The sequence below is a fragment of the Lampetra fluviatilis genome, chromosome 74, assembly GCF_964198595.1.
Source record: "Lampetra fluviatilis chromosome 74, kcLamFluv1.1, whole genome shotgun sequence".
Classification (NCBI taxonomy): Eukaryota; Metazoa; Chordata; class Hyperoartia; order Petromyzontiformes; family Petromyzontidae; genus Lampetra; species Lampetra fluviatilis.
The window spans coordinates 2,644,116-2,663,717 of NC_136348.1; the positions used below are offsets into that span (position 1 = coordinate 2,644,116).

The following is a 19,602-nucleotide window of genomic DNA, read 5'->3' on the forward strand; positions in this document are numbered from 1 at the left end:
TTTATAAGTGCCGGTAGCCTTCATAGCTGCTGCTACTCGCTAACGGAACTTGCCCCGACAGTCTGTCGAGGCTACACGGCGGTGACTGGGTGATCTTTGGGGCTGTGTGTGGACCGCTTTGTGCTTTTGTTTCTAAAAAAGTGGCGGGTTTTTTCCCCTCTCTGTCGCGTAAGAAATCATTTTAGGGGATTCTAGATTTGAAGCTTTCGTGACTGCAAGGATTCATACCATTTAGTATTTTCGGTAAAGTCACCGTATAGGTAAGAAATTAAGTTAAAATTAATGAAAATAAAAGAATAAAAGTCACGACGTTTTGATTGCAACACAAGCAACCATCATCAGGTACAAATGAATGAGAACGTAGTAAACTTGAAAATATAATGCAATACAACACAGAGAGTCAGCCAGCAAAACAATCAACACCCCACCTGGTTGATTACGTTCTTCCAAAGATTGATAAATTTGAGAGACAAACAACAACAACAACCGCCATTCGCCACTAAGTGGCGGTGACGTCACCACGACGCTTGTGCCAGGCCATGTGCACCTTGAGGCCACGTGAAGTGTCGAACGCCCGCTGGCAGGAGGTCACGGGGCAGACCCAGGTGCCACGGGTCGACTGACCGAGATGACCGAGATGACTGGCTGATGCACCACCTGTGCCCCCTACTGTACCAACTTGCTGTGCTTTAGCCACCCGGCGCTCCGCTCGTTGTTGTGAGCGTCGCTCCTCCGCCCTCCGTTGTTGTTGGAGGGCGACTGCCTCCAACTGCCCAGTAGCGTCCTTCACGAGCCTCCTCCACAGAGGCCGATCTTGACACCGCTGGTACCAGTCATCGGCAAGTCCACTCAGCTCCACGTCCTCCTGTACCACATCACTCCATCTCTTCTCTAGCCCGTGCCGCGCCCGTTTAGCCCCCTCGATCCGGCCGAACAAAAGCTGTTTAGGCATGCGGTGGCTGGGCATGTGGGCTACATGACCCAGCCAACGCAGCCTTGCCTCCCGGAGGAGCTCACTGATGGGACTTTGCCCAGATCTTTCAAGGACTTGTGAGCTCCTCACACAATCCAGCCTGGTTAAACCCAGGATGGAACGAAGGCAGGCCAGCCTAAATGTTTCCAACCGGCGAAGATGCTCCACTAGGGGGGTCCACGTTTCGCAAGCGTAGAGAAGGGAGGGAATGACCGTGGCCGAGAAGACCTGAAGCTTCGTGTGGAGCGACAGACCAGGTAGCTTCCACACAGCGTTACGCAACCGATGAAAAGATATTGCCGCTCGACTGATTCGGAGTGAGACCTCTGCTGATAAACTGGAGCCGGTCATAAGCACACTGCCCAGGTATGGGAAACTCTCCACTCTCTCCACAACTGCCCCATCACCAATTGGGAGTTGTGGGGGTGGAGTGTCTGATGGTACAAAATACCCAGGCAGGTGCTTAGTTTTGGTGGGGCTGATGGTAAGGCCCCACCTCTTAGTGGCACGCTCCAGTCTCAGCAGCAAAACAACCTCCTACCTCCTCGCGGTGCCGGACGGGCAACACTGTCGTGGGCAGTGCTGTGGGGGGAGGGCCAATGCCCATTGGCCTCTCCCCTCATGGCGTCTGTGGCCACCACAGTGGCTAAACGGGGGCTCTGGACGGGTGCGAGGGGCTGGTAACCCCTCCACCTTCAATTAACCACCACTAAACTACGAAGTAAACATAGACCTGTAACTAATAAGCTTGTGCCGGAGGCCCCGGGGGGTCAGGCTTTTATGACGTCTCCTGGCCAAACCCCATTTGGCGGAGCCAGGAGATTGAATTTTCACCCTCGGGGCTCCTCCAGAAACAACAAAAAACCATTGCGGATGGCCACGTGGAATGTTCGAACGCTCACTGCGGAGGAAAGGCTGCCACTCCTCTGTCGGGAGCTGGACCGGTACCGCCTGGATCTCTGTGGCATTCAGGAGGTCCGGTGGACCGGTTCTGGCTCCTGCCACCATGAGGGGTGGACAGTCCTCTACTCGGGGCGGGAGACTGCCAAACAACAGGGTGTGGCTCTTCTTCTGAACAAAAGAATGAAGGGGGTGTGGGAGCGTGGCGGTGAGGTGTGGGAAGCTGTAAGCCCCAGGATACTTTGGGCTCGCCTTCCCATCAACCGGAGGCGAGGAGTGGTGGTCGTGGTTACTTATGCCCCCACCGAAGACGAACATTCGTGGAGGGATGCAGGCAAAGCCGATGAGTCAGACGCTTTCTATGACCTCCTGTCACAGGTGCTGGCTAAAGTGGCCACTCGGGACAGAGTCATCTTGTTGGGTGACTTCAATGCCCGAGTTGGTCATGATGCTGGCACCTGGTCTGGAGTGATTGGAAGGCATGGGCCAGATCAGCTCAATAATAACGGTAGGAGGCTGCTAGATTTTTGTGCAGCCCATGGGCTTGTAATTACCAACACGCTCTTCCGGCATCGGCGCATCCACACAACATCATGGATACATGCCGGGTCCAAGCAAGAACATCTGCTGGACTACATAGTGACGGACCAGCGGATGCGAGCCCATGTCCTTGACACCAGGACCTACCGTGGAGCTGATCTGCCCTCTGACCATCGACTAGTCATCTGTAAGATGCGCCTGCCATTCTTCCACTCCGGTGGTGGGTGTACACCCAGGATCCCATTCCAACCAAAAGTGGCCTGGTCTCAGCTGATGAAAGTTGCAAGCGAGAATTTCATCATCGCTTGCAGCTGGGGTTGGCATCGTCCCCCACTCCACCTGATGTCGAGGGTAAATGGGCGAGGTTTAAGACTGTGACTCATGCAGCTGCAATGGCTGCTTTGGGTACGCGGTCCAGACCTCCCCAGAAACCCTGGCTGACAGAGGAGGTGTTCAGGTTAATTGAGAAAAAGCGACAGGCCCACTCTCATCGCCTACAGCATCCCACGTCAGAGAATGAGGAGGTTTACCGCAGCCTTCGCTCGGAGGTTCGGAGAGCCGTAAGGCGCTGTAAGGATTGGTGGTGGTCGCGGGTTGCTGAGGAGATGGAGTCTGCCTCAGTGGCCCGCGATCACAAATCACTATTTAACTCCATCAAAAAAGTAACCTGCAGCGCCACACCTATTACCATCATTAGAGGAAAAAACGGTGATCCAATCTCCGACCCCCAGGAACAGGTTTGCAGATTTGCTGAGCATTTCTGTGAGGTCCTGGGGGAGCGAAAATCTCTCAGCCAGGAAAACATCGTGGGGCAAAGTGGGGATGACCCTGCTGAGGCTGCGGTGCCTCAAATATTGGAAGAGGTCACCCCCTGTGAGTGGCTGGCTGAGGTGCCAGCTGTTGAGGAAGTACTGAGGGCGATCCGGAGTCTGAGACCAGGGAAGGCACCGGGCAGAGATGATCTCCCAAGCGAAATGCTGAGGGAGGGTGGCGTTTGTGCACAGACTGCCCTACATGACATCATAACAACAGTCTGGACCACTGGACGAGTTCCGCAGGACTGGAAGGATGCCCTGGTGGTCCCCCTCTTTAAGAAGGGGGACCGTACCGACTGTAACAACTACAGGGGCATCTCACTCCTCAGTGTGCCGGGCAAGGTCCTGGCAAGGATTATTCAACATCGCCTTGCTAGGCACGCTGAGGAGAGGCTTGCGGAGCCCCAATGCGGTTTCAGGAAAGGGCAGTCCTGCACAGATGCCATATTTTCTGTCCGTCTGCTACAGCAGAGGTGTAGGGAATTCCAAAAAGACCTACATCTCTGCTTTATTGACCTGGTCAAGGCCTATGATACCATCAGTAGGACTGGGCTCTGGGTTGTTCTTCGTGCTTTCGGAGTCCCTGACCCTCTGCTCACGATCATTAAGGACCTTCATGATGGTGAGCGGGCCCGGGTAAAACTACGTGGCCGGGAGTCGGAGCCTTTCCCTGTACACCTTGGGGTGCGACAGGGATGTCCTCTGGCTCCCACATTATTTAACATCTATTTCGACTGCGTAGTTCGTGAAGCCTTCAGTAGCTGTACCGGGGGAATTTCCATTTGGTACAGATATAATGGGAGGCTGATCGACGCCCGGGTGCGATCAAGGGATGGCTCCCTATTGGTCAACCACGTTATGAGAGACAAAACACAGACACACAAGCAGATAGAGACTCACACAGAGACACAAAGAGAGAGACACAACACAGACACACAGAGAGAGACAACACAGACACTTGTCTTTGCGCTTCTTGCCTCGCACTGCTATACTTTGAAAATCCCTCCCATCGTCTCTCCCCCCCGCCAAGCGCTTGCTCAATTCAACACACGTGTTACACTCTTCATCTTTATATAGTGTTGTTGGTGGCCGCTGGAACATTTCGGGCCTTTTCGGCACCGTGCTCAGCGACTGTGTTCGTTAAAAAAAAAAAGATCAAATAAAAACTACGACGATATTCAGAGCCGGAGGGAAGTGCGCCGCGCGATTCGCGTGAATTGGAACCGGGAACCTCCGCAACGAGCGGCCGAGAGCGCTCGACGGCCGGGCCGCTTCACCGCATGACAGACGAGACCGCACGCGGTCTGGGAAGCGATGACAAGGCACGTGGACGTTGCGTTTTAGCTTTTATTTCTGAATTCGGCAGCAGTGAAGAGGGGGGGGGTGGGCGGTAAACGTGGCCCCCCGCGATTGATCACCGCTGTAAAGCGCCTCTTGTTTGAAAAGAGAAGATCCAGGACAGGAACCCAAGGATTCAATTAATTTACGTGTCAAGAGGCAGCTCTGCTCGTGAAAGGGTCCAAGTTACACGATCGACTTCTCCCGGCATCCGAAAGTGTTCCGAATCCTGAAAACGCCACGCGGCGTGTGCTTTTTGTCGCCGAATTTGATCTTGCGCTTTCATTGCGCCCAGGCAACCGCCGCTATGCCGCAAAGACAAAGGTCCCCCGTATAGTCTTAACAGACTGTCAGGGCAAGTGCTGTTAGCGAACGTCTATTAAGGCCGGGACGGCACACGAGGGGGTGGGTGGCGAGCACCACGCCCGACCGCCTTTCTCTCCCCAGTGGCGATGTTTACACACCGCACCAGGTACTCATTTGAGGCTGAGTCGACCTAGGGAGAGGCCCGGGACCGGTTCAGATAATCGTCACGGGTGTTGGCCGTGAGCAGGAATCGAACCCGGTTCGCCGGGTTTATAGCGCAGCGTAGCGCTAACCGCTGCACTACCGCTCCCCAGCTAAAAAAAACACACGCACTACAATTGGTGTTCACTAAATATCCCAACGCAGGATCATGTTAATAAGTAATAACTATTATTACCTCTAGACTACAGTCAAAGTGGTGGCAGAGAATCACCATCGCCCACAATATCCATGCTGTAATATCCATATTACCATATTACAGCATGGATGTTTGCCCCGCCCCCCCGCCCAGTCCCTTAAAAAAAAACCCAGTTTTTTCTCATTTTCTCCAATTGTAGGAGAACAACATTGACAAAGGCAGCGAATCACGAGAGGAGATGAAGAATCCATTCAGAGCTCTCGGGGAGCGGTGCATCACCCCTGTGTTCGAGAATGGCCCCGTGGGAGATTCAATCCCAGGGTCACCTCAACAAGCGGTTAGGAATGGCGATGAGCTCTCCCGAAAACCAACGCTGCGCATTCCACATTACCACGGCGAGAGGCAAACGCCGCCATGCGAAGCCATTACGAAGCGCGCGGTCAAAATGAAGGGTTAACCGCGAGTTATCCACCGAATGCAAACAACGGAAATAAAAGGGCTGATGAGCTCCCCCCCCTCTCCTCCCCCCTTCAACTTGCTTATAAGGGATTACATCTTGAATCATTGCCTCACTTGATGCAGCTAATTCGGCTGTGACGGTCCCACCTGATGACGGAGACTTGTGTTGCCTCCGAAACGTCGTGATTTTTGTTTTATTTTATTTTCATTAATTTTGATGTTTTACCTACGTGACTTTACCGAAAAAACCTGAGAATATGAATCCTTGCAGTCACGAAAGCTTCAAATCTAGAATTAATGCCCTCTACGGGGAGGAATTCCACCTATCTGTTAGAGTTTTTAACAGACGAGACAAGAAGTCACAGCTTCTCGAGACGCTGGCCTTCCTCAAGAGATGCCGAGATAATAAGGTAATACCCATCGCTTTCACACTCACATCCGCTGCTGTGCCCTCACCGAACTCTAAACAGATCTTATTTAAAGCTAGCCTATCACTAATCTCGGAGAGAATAAGGTTACTCCGATCTGAACTCGATAATTTAGACAAGACTCTCTTACAAACACATTTAAAGTTAACACAAAAAATGTCACCTTCTGATTAGAACCACGTTGATAACATGACTTCTGCTTCTGCTGACTCAATGTCAGCCAAATGCAAAGCTAACCTGATTTCTAAATTCAACCTATCTAAGAAGAAATCAGAGCCACACATCGCAAAGCTGGATGTTAACAAGACCGTGATTAATCAGAGTAACATCCCAATTTCTGACACTAAAAACGGTACTGGCCAAAGGACTAAATTACGCCGTCACCCCTAAATATATACCAGTAGAGGATAGGATTTCTCAGATTGATGTAGCCCTCAGAGGCATAGGACACATCCATGCGGATGTAGCAAGAGCTGAAATAGCTACTATTCTTAAGAATGCTAAGAAACCCACTAGTAACATCAGCAAAAACGAACGCTCTGAACTCGCGGACCTAAAAAAGAGAGATGATATAGTCATCCTCTCGGCAGACAAGGGCAATGCCACGGTCATCATGGATAAAGATTCATACAACTGTTAAGTAGTTGTTGTGGTTGTAGACGGAGGTACGCGGAGACGGAGGTGAGTTAGGGGCTTCCGCCAGGGTTTATTAACAAGTATCACTATAAGGGTTCCCTCTTTACCCCTTCTACTATCCCCGTTCCTCCAGTGACCCCGCTTGCGTCACGGGGTCTCCTTTAAATACCCTCTGAGGCGAGACGTCACGTGCACTGCCCAGCGCGCGCGACCCCACGTCCCGTGATGTCACCGCACCGGACAGCGCACGCGACGCCACCACTCTCCTCTACTCCTCTACATCACCCCCCCCCGTGAAAAAAAACAGCCGACCCGGCTGCAAGCACCCCGCAAGCGGGGCCCCACACCGGACCGAAGACCGAATATTCACGAGTTCGTGTGCCTGAAGGTATAACCGGCTGCTAGAAACTAAACCTTAGGGCAGCACGGCCCCTCAAGCATAACAGCAACAACAAAAAAACTTAACAAATAGACCCCGAAGGCCTCATCCGCCGGATAGCGCCGAACGGGCGCCAGGGGCTGGGCCCGCTGAACGGCCATCAGGGCCGTCACCGGAGCCGCATCCCCCTCGAGCGGGTATGTGCTGCTGGCCCGCTCCCCCGTATGGTGTCCGCCACCCGTGCAGGTGGCCCGTCAGCGGGCAACAGTCCCACCGCCGTGGCCTCTGGTGACCGGGGGGTCTCTGTCGGCCTCACTCGGGAGGGGCCTGGGGGCACACACACAGGTCGGACGTCACCTCCGTCAACGAGACCCAGCCGGTCAGGCACGCCGGATACATCATCAGCCGGCCGCTCCGGAATTGGGGGTGGATCCCCCAGGGTAGATGGAACATAACGTTTGAGCCGGGACGGGTGCACTATCCACTGCCGGCGACCGAACCGAATCCGGACGCATTGCGGCCGGCGGACCTCCACAACCTCCACGGGTCCCTGCCAAGGGCGATGCAATTTGGCCGATGTGCCAACGGGGACCTGGGGACAATGCAGCCACGCTTTTTGACCCGCTACCCACGGGAGGCCAGCTGCCTGGTGTTTGGGCATCCGCTCATTAGCCGCCTGCCGGCTTGCGGAATTCTCGGCAGCGGCCTGTCGCGCCTCGCGCAGCCGGTCAAGCGCGACCTTCAAAGGGATCGGCACCGCCGACCCCTTCTTGGAGGAGCCAACGTCCATCTAGACGTGCACCGGGGGCTCCGGTTCCCTACCGTACATCAAATAAAAAGGCGAAAATCCCGTGGAGGCATGAGGGGCCAACCGATACGCCGCCAAGACCCCCGGGACGAACAGGTCCCAGTCTGACTGGGACGTGTTCACCTGGTGGCACAGCATGGACGTAAGGGTGCGGTTCAAGCGCTCTACCATCCCGTCTGACTGGGGGTGGTAGGGCGAGGTGCGGATTTTCTTGGTGCCAAGGAGGTCAAACACCTCCTTGAGCAACCTAGACGAGAAATTCCGCCCCTGGTCAGTCAACAATTGTTCCGGCGCGCCCTTGTCAAACACGTACCCCTGGACGAAGGCCTCGGTGATAGAAGAGGCCAACTGATCGACCAAAGGCCATGCCATGGGCCAACGTGTGAGGTACTCAACGCCCACCAAGAGGTATTTGTGGCCCCGTTGGGATGCAGGGAATGGCCCCAAAATGTCGAGCGCCACGAGCTCATTAACACGAGAAACCCGGATGGACTGCAGCGGGGCCCGGTCCCGGACAACTGGGGCCTTCCTCCGCGCGCAGTCGTGGCAACCCTTTAAAATCAGTGCCACGTCACCCTCAACACCCGGCCAGTAATAGTCCCGCTTAAGGGTCAATAAGGTCTTGTGGTAGCCAAGGTGCATAAGCTTCTCGTGAATGGCTAGGGTTAATTTACCACGCAGGCTAGTGGGCACAACCACACAATAGCGTTCCAATTGGGCATCCCAACGCATGAGTAGTCCGTCATGCACGGCGATCTCCGGGGCAGCCGACGAAGCTGAGCTCCGGGCCTTATGTCCGACACGGCGCCGTAGCTTCAGCAGAGAGGAATCCTCCATCTGCAAGCCGGACCATACCTCCCGGGGAAGTCCAAGGCCGAAATCCGCGGGCGACGCCGCACCTGGAGGGGTGTCCGCCTCGGCCGACGCGACCAACTGGGCCGCGGCGTCCCCTGGGGCCTTGCAACGGCTAGAGCCCAGGGCGCAAGCACACCCACCGCCTGCCGGCAATCTGGATAAACCGTCCGCATTTCCATGCTGTGTCCCCTTCCTGTGGATTACATCAAAGGGGTAATCCTGGAGCACTTCGAGCCAGCGAGACAGCTGACCCGAGGGCTGACTAATCTTCAGCGAATATTGCAGGGCCGCGTGGTCGGTTCGGACCGTAAACAGCCTACCGTACAAATATGGTCTATACAACTGAACAAAATAAACTATGGCCAAAAGCTCCCTCCGGGTCACACAATATCGCTGTTCCGTCGAGGACAGAACGCGACTGCCATAGGCTACCACCCTCTCAACCCCGTCGACCACCTGGGCCAGGACAGCCCCAATTCCCGTGTCGCTGGCATCGGTATCGAGCAGGAAGGGTTTCATAAAATCCGGGTACCCCAAGGGCGGCGCATCCGCCAAGGCCGTGCGAAGCGCCGCAAAAGCCGCCTCCTCCTCCGCGCCCCAGTGAAACCTTTGGCCTTTGGCGGAAAGGGCGTGCAGTGGCTTCGCAATGGTCGCAAAATCGCGGACAAACCGGCGATAGTACGATGCGAAGCCAACGAAGCTACGCACCTCCGCGACAGATGTGGGAGTCGGCCACGTCCGGACACAAGCCGTTTTATCCGGGTCCGTGGCGACACCTGACGTGCTAACAATGTGTCCCAAATACCTCACCGATGGTTGTAGCAAGTGGCATTTCTGGGGTTTGAATTTCAAGCCAGCAGCACGCACTTTGACGAACACCGCCTCAAGGCGTTGCAAGTGCTCGCCAAACGTACGGCCAAAAACAATAACGTCATCCAAGTAGATTAGACAAGACTCCCACTGCAGCCCCGCCAAGACCATCTCCATGAGACGCTGGAAGGTGGCCGGGGCCGAATGGAGACCCATAGGAAGCCGATTGAACTCGAACAACCCCTGGGGTGTGCGGAACGCTGTTTTGGGTCTAGAGGCCTCATCCAGTGGCAATTGCCAGAAGCCGGAGAGCAAATCTAAAGTCGAAAAGAACCGCGCGCCCGAGAGGGCGTCCAGGGAATCATCCATGCGAGGCAATGGATATGCATCAGCCACCGAGATCTTGTTCAATCTACGAAAATCGACGCAGAACCGGAGACTCCCGTCCCGTTTCTTGACTAGCACAATGGGGGCACCCCAAGGGCTAGTAGATGGGGAGATGATGTCCGCCGCCAACATTTCCTCGACAGCCGAGCGGACATGATCTTTTTCCGCTGGGCTAAAGCGGTGGGAATTAAGTCGAATAGGGGCCGCGTCGCCCGTGTCTATGTGGTGGTCCAAAAGAGTAGTGCGACCCAGATCAAACTTACTTTGGCTGAACACATCGGTGAACCGCTCGATGAGGTCGCGGAGTTGCCGACGTTCCCCGGAGGACAACGAGGCATTCTCGTCGCACAACGTGGCGATCCATGATGCGTCGGGGTCCCCCGTGCGCATCACGCCCGCCACGACCCCTCCATCCGGGGCAGCGCTCTCGGGTGGAGGAGCCGGGGTCGCGTGTGCCAGGACGGCGCCGGTCGGGACTACGACCGGCAAGGGTCCCGAATTGAGGACCTGCAAAAAAAGGTCCTGGCCCCCCGACACGGCTGTCAAGGCGCCCACCAACCCCTTCGTCCTTGAAAAGTAGCTTGACGGGGACAGGAGGATACCCGTCTCCGTGGAGCCCATTTCGAGCGGTTTGCGCAACCTAAGGGGTATCAGGATTTGTGACGCCGGTGGTACGGTCACCGGCACTTTATTCAAGGCCCGTACACCGGCGACCAAGGGAGACAGGACGGTAGGCGATTGTAGGAATTTCAGCCGCCTCCCTGACGGCATTTCTACACAGCCCTGGTCAACGAGAATTCGGATGGGCATCCTAGACAAAAAGTCGGTCCCCAAGAGGCATGGCACTGCCAAGGTCCTGGAGACCAAAATCGGCCCGGCCAACTCAATCTCGTCAACCCGAACCGACGCTACAACGTGGCCCAAGATGCCCAAACTGCCGCCGTTCGCGGCGACACAAGCCCCGCGAACCGGCCTTAACGGACCAACGCTGCGGGGTAGCAGCCCAAAAATGGCCTCAGAAATAATGGTGGCCGACGCCCCCGTATCCACCAGGAGGCGAACGTGCACCCCTTGCACATATCCTGCCACCGCTGAGGAGCCGGCAGCTGCCGCCACCATCCTATGCGCAAGCGCATCCCAGTGGCGGGTCTGTTTGGGCCATTGAGGGGGTGATGACGATGGTGCACCCGACCCTTCGAGGACAACCCCATGACGATGGGCCCTAGCCCCGCTAGATGCATGAGGTGAAGGGAGCGGCCGCGCAGATGATGCGTCGCGACTCGCCTGGGGCCCCGGACCCGATGCCAAGGAGGGTCTGGGAGAAGGTGGAGTCCCTTTTCCAAAGGCCCCCGGGGCATTCCGGCAGCCCCGCTCAATGTGGCCCCGCTGACCACAGCGGAAGCAGGCCACCGTGTCCGCCTCCTGTGGACGGGAAGGTCCCGGCCGCCCCCGCTGCTCCGGACGGCGACCACCCGCCCCCCTTCCTCGACGATCGGGCATCGCCAGGGCCGCGAGGGTGTCCACCCCCTGAGAGGTGGCCCCCCCGTCCGGCGCCGGGATCCCCGCACACGCCGCCATTTGAGGCCGTTGGCGGAGGGAGAGGTGCGCCTGAATGTTTTCGGCGACCGCCAAGGATGTGATCTGCCGATCATTGTTGATCGACAGAGCAATTCCTAGCTCCCTTGCCAGGTCAAGCAGCTTCCCCAAGGCCATAGAATCAAGTGCCCTGCCGTACAGGTCAGGGTATGCAGCCTGCGCCAGGGCCAGGAGCGAGCAGCGGAAGGCCAGCGGCAGTTCCCCCTCCTCCCGCCGCCGCAATGAAAACTTTAGCTGCGCGGTGGACGGCGGCTCAAAAACGTTGGCCATTTGGATATAGGCCGCCGGGAGTGTAGCCCGATTGGCCGGATGGATGGACTTGAAGGCCTGCAGAGCCCTTTCGTCCAAGCAGGTCGGAAGCGCCGGCAAGGCCTCCTCCATGGACCAGCCGACCGACATGTATGCCGCGTCGAACCGGTCCTGGAAGGCCGACCAGTCGCCCCCTTGCGCGACAAACGGCGCAACGTCGGGTAACCGGCGCTGCCATTGGCCGCGCGGCGCCGCGAGGTGTGGAAGCCAAGCGGCACCTGCGGGCCACCCGGCGGACGCGACGTGGTGCGGCGGTGGCAGCATTGCGGCTCCCGCGGGCCACGCCGAAGACGCGGAAAGGTGCGGTGGTGCTGCGGCCCCCATGGGCCACGCCGTAGGCGCAGCGAATTGTGGTGGTGCTGCGGCCCCCATGGGCCACGCCGTAGGCGCAGCGAGGTGCGGCTGAGTTGCGGCCCCCATGGGCCACGCCGCAGACGCAGCGAAGTGCGGCTGAGTTGCGGCCCCCATGGGCCACGCCGTAGATGCAGCGAGGTGTGAAGGCGCCGTGGCTTTCGCGACCCACCTGTCAGCGGCGGCGTACGAAGCCACGGCGTCGTCTCGCGACGCGGCGAGTGACCATGGCGTTGCAGCCTCAACGGGCCACGCCGAAGACGCGGCGGTATATTTCGGGCCTGCAGCGGCCCCCGCGGCCCACCCCGCCGGCGCAGCGAGGTGCGGGACAGCGGCCGTAGCCGCGGCAACTTCTCGCGATGCAGCGAGGCACCACGGCGTTGCGATCTCCCCGGGCCACGCCGAAGACGCGGCGGTATGACACGGAACCGCGGCGGCCCCCGCGGCCCACCCCGCCGGCGCAGCGAGGTGCGAGACAGCGGCCGTAGCCGCGGCAACCTCTCGCGATGCGGCGAAGCACCACGGCGTTGCGATCTCCCCGGGCCACGCCGAAGACGCGGCGGTATGACACGGAACCGCGGCGGCCCCCGCGGCCCACCCCGCCGGCGCAGCGAGGTGCGGGACAGCGGCCGTAGCCGCGGCAACCTCTCGCGACGCGTCGAGGCACCACGGCGTTGCAGCCTCCATGGGCCACGCCGAAGACGCGGCGTCATCCATGACAAGGGACGCAGGCACGGCGATGTACGGGGCAGCGGCAGCCGCCGCTGCCCACCCCGGCGGCCCGGCGAGGACGGCACGCGCGTACTTACCCGGGGCCCCCCCGGCGGGCGCAGCCCGATGCAGAGCCGCGTCGTCGCCGGCGGCTGGTCCCGCAGGAGCGGCGTGCCAAGAAACCCCGGCCGCGTCGGTGGAGAGACGCGGCGTCGCGGTCGCCATGGCAGCACCTGCGGCCCATTCCGGCGGCACGGCGATGTACGGGGCAGCGGCAGCCGCCGCTGCCCACCCCGGCGGCCCGGCGAGGACGGCACGCGCGTACTTACCCGGGGCCTCCCCGGCGGGCGCAGCCCGATGCAGAGCCGCGTCGTCGCCGGCGGCTGGTCCCGCAGGAGCGGCGTGCCAAGAAACCCCGGCCGCGTCGGTGGAGAGACGCGGCGTCGCGGTCGCCATGGCAGCCATGTCCGCCGTCCGCCGCGTCGCAGCCGTAGTAGCGGGCGCATATGGCTCCCGAGCCAACATGGCCGCCGCGGATTGCGTCGCAGCCAACATGACGGCCATTTCCGGTGGAGCGGTCGCTGGGAAAACGGCGGCGCTTTCAACGTTGGCAGTTGACAGTTGCTCCCGTCCCGAGTGCGAGGCGGTTGGCTGCGTCCGTGCCTCCACCTCGGCCAACCTGACGGTCAGCTGCCCCACCGCCTGCAGGAGCTGGTGCAGCAGAGCTGCGGGGACGCTCTCCGTCTCTGGCGGCGGCGGTGAGCTGGCACTTCCCGCAGCCGACTCCTCCCGCTCCGGCCCGCTCGTCTCCATGGGGACCGTCACCGGGGTCCCGGGCTCCGGGGTCACTGCTGGAGCCTCCTCTCCGCCTTCGGCACCCTCCACGTCATGTGCCGGTGGGTTCTTACGCCGTGCGCCCGCTTTTGACATGTTGGCGACGGCGTAAACTTCTGACACCAGTTGTTAAGTAGTTGTTGTGGTTGTAGACGGAGGTACGCGGAGACGGAGGTGAGTTAGGGGCTTCCGCCAGGGTTTATTAACAAGTATCACTATAAGGGTTCCCTCTTTACCCCTTCTACTATCCCCGTTCCTCCAGTGACCCCGCTTGCGTCACGGGGTCTCCTTTAAATACCCTCTGAGGCGAGACGTCACGTGCACTGCCCAGCGCGCGCGACCCCACGTCCCGTGATGTCACCGCACCGGACAGCGCACGCGACGCCACCACTCTCCTCTACTCCTCTACACAACAACAAAATCCTGGACCTTCTTAATGATGGGAGTTACTCCAAAATTAAAAACGATCCCACTAAAAGCCTAACGACGAAAACCAACAGTATCATCACGAGTTCACTTCCCTAATCGAACCAAGCAAACGTCCCTCTCTAAAACCATCGGCGGCAAGACCTCCCAGACTCTATGGTCTTCCCAAAATCCATAAGGAAGGCACCCCGCTATGACCCATTGTGTCGACGATAAACTCTCCTACGTACAAACTAGCCCGTTTTCTATCAGATACTCTGCTCCCTTTCACAGGCAAGACCTCTTCGGCAGTACTCAACTCAACCCAATTAGTCTCTATGGTTAAGGACATGGTACTATCTCCTGATGACATCCTCGTCAGCTTTGATGTAGTATCTTTGTTTACCAAAGTCCCAGTACCGGACACCCTAACAATAATTGAGGACTTAGTCCAACATGGATTGAATTCTGATGCACCTGCGCTGGTTAGGCATTGCCTCACCAACACCTATTTTACCTGGAATGGCACCTTCTACAAACAGAATGAGGGTACCCCTATGGGCTCCCCTTTGTCACCAGTTATAGCCAACATGTTCATGGAAAAGTTTGAATCAGACGCCATCCAGACATCCACCCTGCGTCCTTCCCTGTGGAAGAGGTATGTGGATGACACTTTCGTCATCTGGCCACATGGCCTCCCAGCATTGAACCACTTCTTGGACCACATCAATTCTAGACACCCATCCATCAGATTCACCATGGAAGTGGAGAAAGACGGTAAACTACCATTCTTGGATATTCTGTTTGAGAGGAGGCCTGACGGATCCTTGGGACATTCTGTCTACAGGAAAGCCACCCACACAGATTCCTACTTGAAACCGGATTCCCACCACCACCCATCTCAAAAGAATTATCTCATCAAAACGCTATACCACAGAGCCCATGGCATTTCTGACAAACACCACCTGACCGGTGAATTAAGACATGTACATCGGGCCCTCAGGATGAACGGATACTCTGACCGTACTATCCGCCAAGCTGTCTCTCCCACCACACAGAAACAGCCACATGAAACTCCGACCAAAACCATCACGTTACCATACATAGCAGGCGTGACCAAAAAGATCTCCAAAATTCTAAACAAACATAAGATCCAAGTCCGATTCAGTACAGTGCATAAAATCCGTGATCTGATTCCATCTGTGAAGGATGTCGTTCCTGACAGTATCCTGGAGTCTACAAATTGAATTGCATTTGTGGTGATTGCTACATTGGAGAAACGAAACGTCATGTTTCTGATCGTGTCCGCGAGCACAAGTCAGATCTGAAACACGGCAGAACTGATTCTTCTGCCGTTGCCGATCATTGCTACAACTCGGTGGGCTCTCATGAAATTGTCCTTTCCGAGACCAAGGTTCTCTGCAAACCTCCTGGCTACCATCAAAGGTTTGTACACGAAGCCATACAAATATACAAACACAGACATAATTTCAACCGTGATGATGGGTACAAACTTAGTAATCATTGGAAAGATGTTATCAACCACGCAAAAAAGACTTAATTACACTTTTTTGGACCATCTTATCTGACAGGCACTATTTTACTTTACTTTACCGAGTGTTAACATCCCCAGTTATTTTTAACAGTACTCTCTTCATTGTTCAGCCAGCATTGGTATAAACATGGGCATTTTCGTTCTTTTGTCTATCATGTGTATCAGGCCTCCCCTCCCCCTCTCTGTCCATTGTGTTGGCGTGTACAGCAGCAACCGCGTCCAAGCCGTCGTCCATTTTTTTGGCCCCCCCCCCCCTCCCGATGCGTTGTACTTAGCACTCCGTGCTGTCTTTGAGCCCCGCCCCCCTCCCTCCCGATACGTTCCATTCATTGGCTACCACATTCTGATGAGCCCCCCCCCCCCTCTCCTCCCCCCTTCAACTTGCTTATAAGGGATTACATCTTGAATCATTGCCTCACTTGATGCAGCTAATTCGGCTGTGACGGTCCCACCTGATGACGGAGACTTGTGTTGCCTCCGAAACGTCGTGATTTTTGTTTTATTTTATTTTATTTTCATTAATTTTGATGTTTTACCTACGTGACTTTCTTATCTTCACAATTCAATTCTTACATGGTAATATGCATTCATTCAAATCGATATGCAGTCACTCTCACAACTTTGTGCTACGGCTCATTAAATGTTTGTTTCATTATTATTGTATATTGTATCTTATCTTATTCTTGTATGGAAGTCTGTTTAGCTATTTGTACAGGAGCATAAATTTGCTGTTTTTATTGAAAATGAAATATTTGTTATCTCAAAAACCTGTGATAGACAAAAACTGATGCCAGATTTGGAATCAGCACCCCAAAATAACCTTAAACCCGTTGGAATACATTATGCCAGAAAAAGTGTGTTGACCAGTGCTATTGAAGCAAACGCGATCAGGCGAGGGCAGGAGGCAAGGCCCCGCGTTGTAAAGTTCCAACCTGGACATCGCTTCCATGCTCGCTGATACTCAATTGACATCCCTACGAGAGAAAGAGCGAGGCTCTGCCTCGGTAAGCAACAAAAACAACCACCACAACAACCACCACAACCGCGATGAGAATTTCTCACCTCGGATTTCAGTGCACGGGCGGTGCAGCAACTTCCTGGTTCCTCGCGACGTCACGCGGCAGCAGGCGACATGACGTCAATTGCGGGGTACGATGACACTCCCCTCCCACAATGAGCGGCTCTCAACTCGCGACGGCTTTCACGAATATATTATGTTAATGAGCCGCCAATCCTTATTTGGGCTTTAACCATATAAGGATTGGCACTGGACATATCGGCAGCGGCAGAGCAGAGATGACGTCACGCTCAAGAGCGCGGTGGTCGGGGGTGGGTGACATGACGTCACTATCGAGGAACACCTCCCCCTGGCGTTTGACGTCGATGAGGCCACGCTGAGCGGTGACGTCAGAGAGCGGGGTCAGAGTTCAAGTTTGTTGACAGAAAGGGAGCGAGTTTCGACTTAGCCTCAAACGAGTACCCGGTGCTGTGTGTCAACATCGCCACTAGGGAGACAAAGGCGGCCGGGCGTGGTGCTGGCCACCCACCCCCTCGTGTGCCGTGACGACCTCCATCGGTGCTGCTCGCTATGAGCAGCACTTTGTAGATGTCGTTGCTTGGCTCTCCAGCACACCGCTGGCGAAATTTCACGATGACATTTTCACGTCCATAAAAAATAAAATCGCCATACTAACCTATGCCGTTTTTTGGAAAAATTTATCCAATTTTCCTAGCTTTATTTTTCAACGAAAAGTGCATTCCTTGGTTGTGTTTAGCCTGAGTATCTTTATATATTACGTTAAAAAGTGTGGAATTTCATGCATGAAATTTTCGAATATAAAAAAGTTAATCGGCATACTGTGCCGTTTTTAGGCCAAATGAGCCCAACTTTCACAGCTTAATTTTTGGACGAAAGTTAATTCCTCTATTGTATTTACCATTAGTATGCTATGTATTATATTAAGTGGAATTTTTTTATGATGAAATGTTCATGTCCCAATATAGAATATCGGTATACTAACCTATGCCGTTTTTGTCCAATGGCCAAATTTTTACAGCATCATTTTTCAACAAAAGTGCAATCCTCGGGTGTGCTTAGCCTTAGTATCCTATATATTACGTAAAAAAGTGGGAAATTTCACCATGAATTTTTTTAGTAAAAAGGCTGTGACATGGCTGTCTTTGCCTTACAAAACAGATGGGCAAAGTGTGCATGACCCAAAACTTTTTTTCCAAGCAAGATACATCAACAATGAGGCCATTTGCTGAATTCTTGGCTTTCCCATCCATGGCTGTCCCCCCACAGTCGTCCATTTGGCACTTCACCTCAAAAATGGTCAACGCATCTACGTCACCAAAAGAAATGCCAAACAACAGGCCCTGGCTCCACAAGATACCACCCTGATGGCGTTCTTGGTTTTGTGCCCAAGTGACCCATTTGCTGCCAACCTGCTCTACCATTAAGTTCCCTCCTACTATACATGGACTGCAAAAAAAATGGAAGCGAAGTGCTGCCGACGGTGAATCGGATGCCTTAGGACGAGTCTGCACAGTTCATCCCAACAATCAGCAGTGCTACTTTCTCCCAATGCTTCTCCATGTTGCCAAAGGGCACAAATCTTTCCAAGACCTATAAACAGTGGAACGAGTTGTCTGTCAAACATACAGGGAAGCTTGCAATCTTCGTACAATTCTTGCGCATGATCACCTTATTCATAACGCTATGACAGACGCTTCTGTTGGTCAGTACCCTTTCCAACTGACATTGCTCTTCTGCATGACTCTTCAAGTTTGCAGCCCATCTAACCCCATGGGACTCTGGCAAAAATACAAAGAGGGCATGAGTGAGGACATCCTCCACGGAGCTCAATAACAAAATACAAACCTGGACGTCAACTTTTCTGATGTTATCTTCAAACAGGCCCTCGTCCTCCTTCACAACAAACTGCACTCCATTGCTGGAAAATACTTCACGTCTATGGGACTACCAATAGCCTACAGGGACAACCTGCATGCCCTTGCTCAAGAGATCCTAGTGAAATATGCTATTATGCTTGAAAGATTCTTACATTTATTTAGGAAAATTAACCAAAGCTGATGGATGCACAAATATAAGCCTAAACGGAAATCTTGGAAGACATTGAGACTACAAATCGAGTCATTTTTATCCTTGATGCACCTGCCAGTACTGGGAAGACCTTTGTTTTGAAACTGCTCCTCGCTAAGGCTCGCCAGAGAGAGATAATTGCTCTAGCTGTGGCATCATCGGGGATTGCTGTGTAAGTCGATGTGTGTGTGAGTCGATGTGTGTATTTGAGTCCATATGTGTGTGTGTTTAGGTCCATGTGTGTGTGTGTGTAAGTCGGAATATCTGTGTCTTTTTTGCCCAGGCAATGCCAGATGTTTGTGTGTGTACGTCGATGTGTGTAAGTCCAAGTGTGCATATTAGTCCATGTGTGTGTGTTAGTCCATGTGTGTGCATGGCTTCATGTAAGTCACTGTGTGTGTGTCTATGTGTGTCAGTTGATGTATGTACGTCGATGTGTATGTGTGTTAGTCCATGTGTGTGTTAGTCCATAGGTGCTCGCTAACAGCACTTGCCCCTACAGTCTGTTAAGGCTATATGGGGGATCTTTGATCTTTGTTAGTTCATATTTGTGTAAGTCAATGTGTTTGTGAGTCGATATGTGTGTATAACACCATGTGTGTGTATCTAAAGTCCATGTCTGTGCGAGTCCGTATGTGTGGAGGCCAATGTGTGCGAGTCTCTGTGTGGAGCAGTAATATAGGGATGTGACCTCATGCTCGTTGTTCAGTGCGATGACGTCATGCACGCTGGGCGAGGTGATG

At 54.8% G+C, this 19,602-nt stretch overlaps 3 protein-coding genes across 3 annotated transcripts in view; 1 reads left to right on the forward strand and 2 right to left on the reverse strand.

Annotated features, from left to right (window-relative positions):
- LOC144953332 (uncharacterized) overlaps positions 1–19,602 on the forward strand; it is a 446,639-nt gene that overhangs the window by 123,203 nt on the left and 303,834 nt on the right.
- The window catches only part of LOC144953325 (uncharacterized), a 378,709-nt gene that overhangs the window by 100,059 nt on the left and 259,048 nt on the right, over positions 1–19,602 (reverse strand). The window lies entirely within an intron of this gene.
- LOC144953329 (uncharacterized) lies at positions 11,008–16,906 on the reverse strand. Its single transcript, XM_078883893.1, has 4 exons — positions 16,816–16,906; positions 11,619–13,909; positions 11,277–11,519; positions 11,008–11,112 (listed from the first exon to the last, which is right to left on the reverse strand). The coding sequence occupies exons 2-4, from the start codon at positions 13,887–13,889 to the stop codon at positions 11,008–11,010; spliced, it is 2,619 nt and encodes an 872-aa protein (XP_078740019.1). The 5' UTR covers positions 13,890–13,909; positions 16,816–16,906.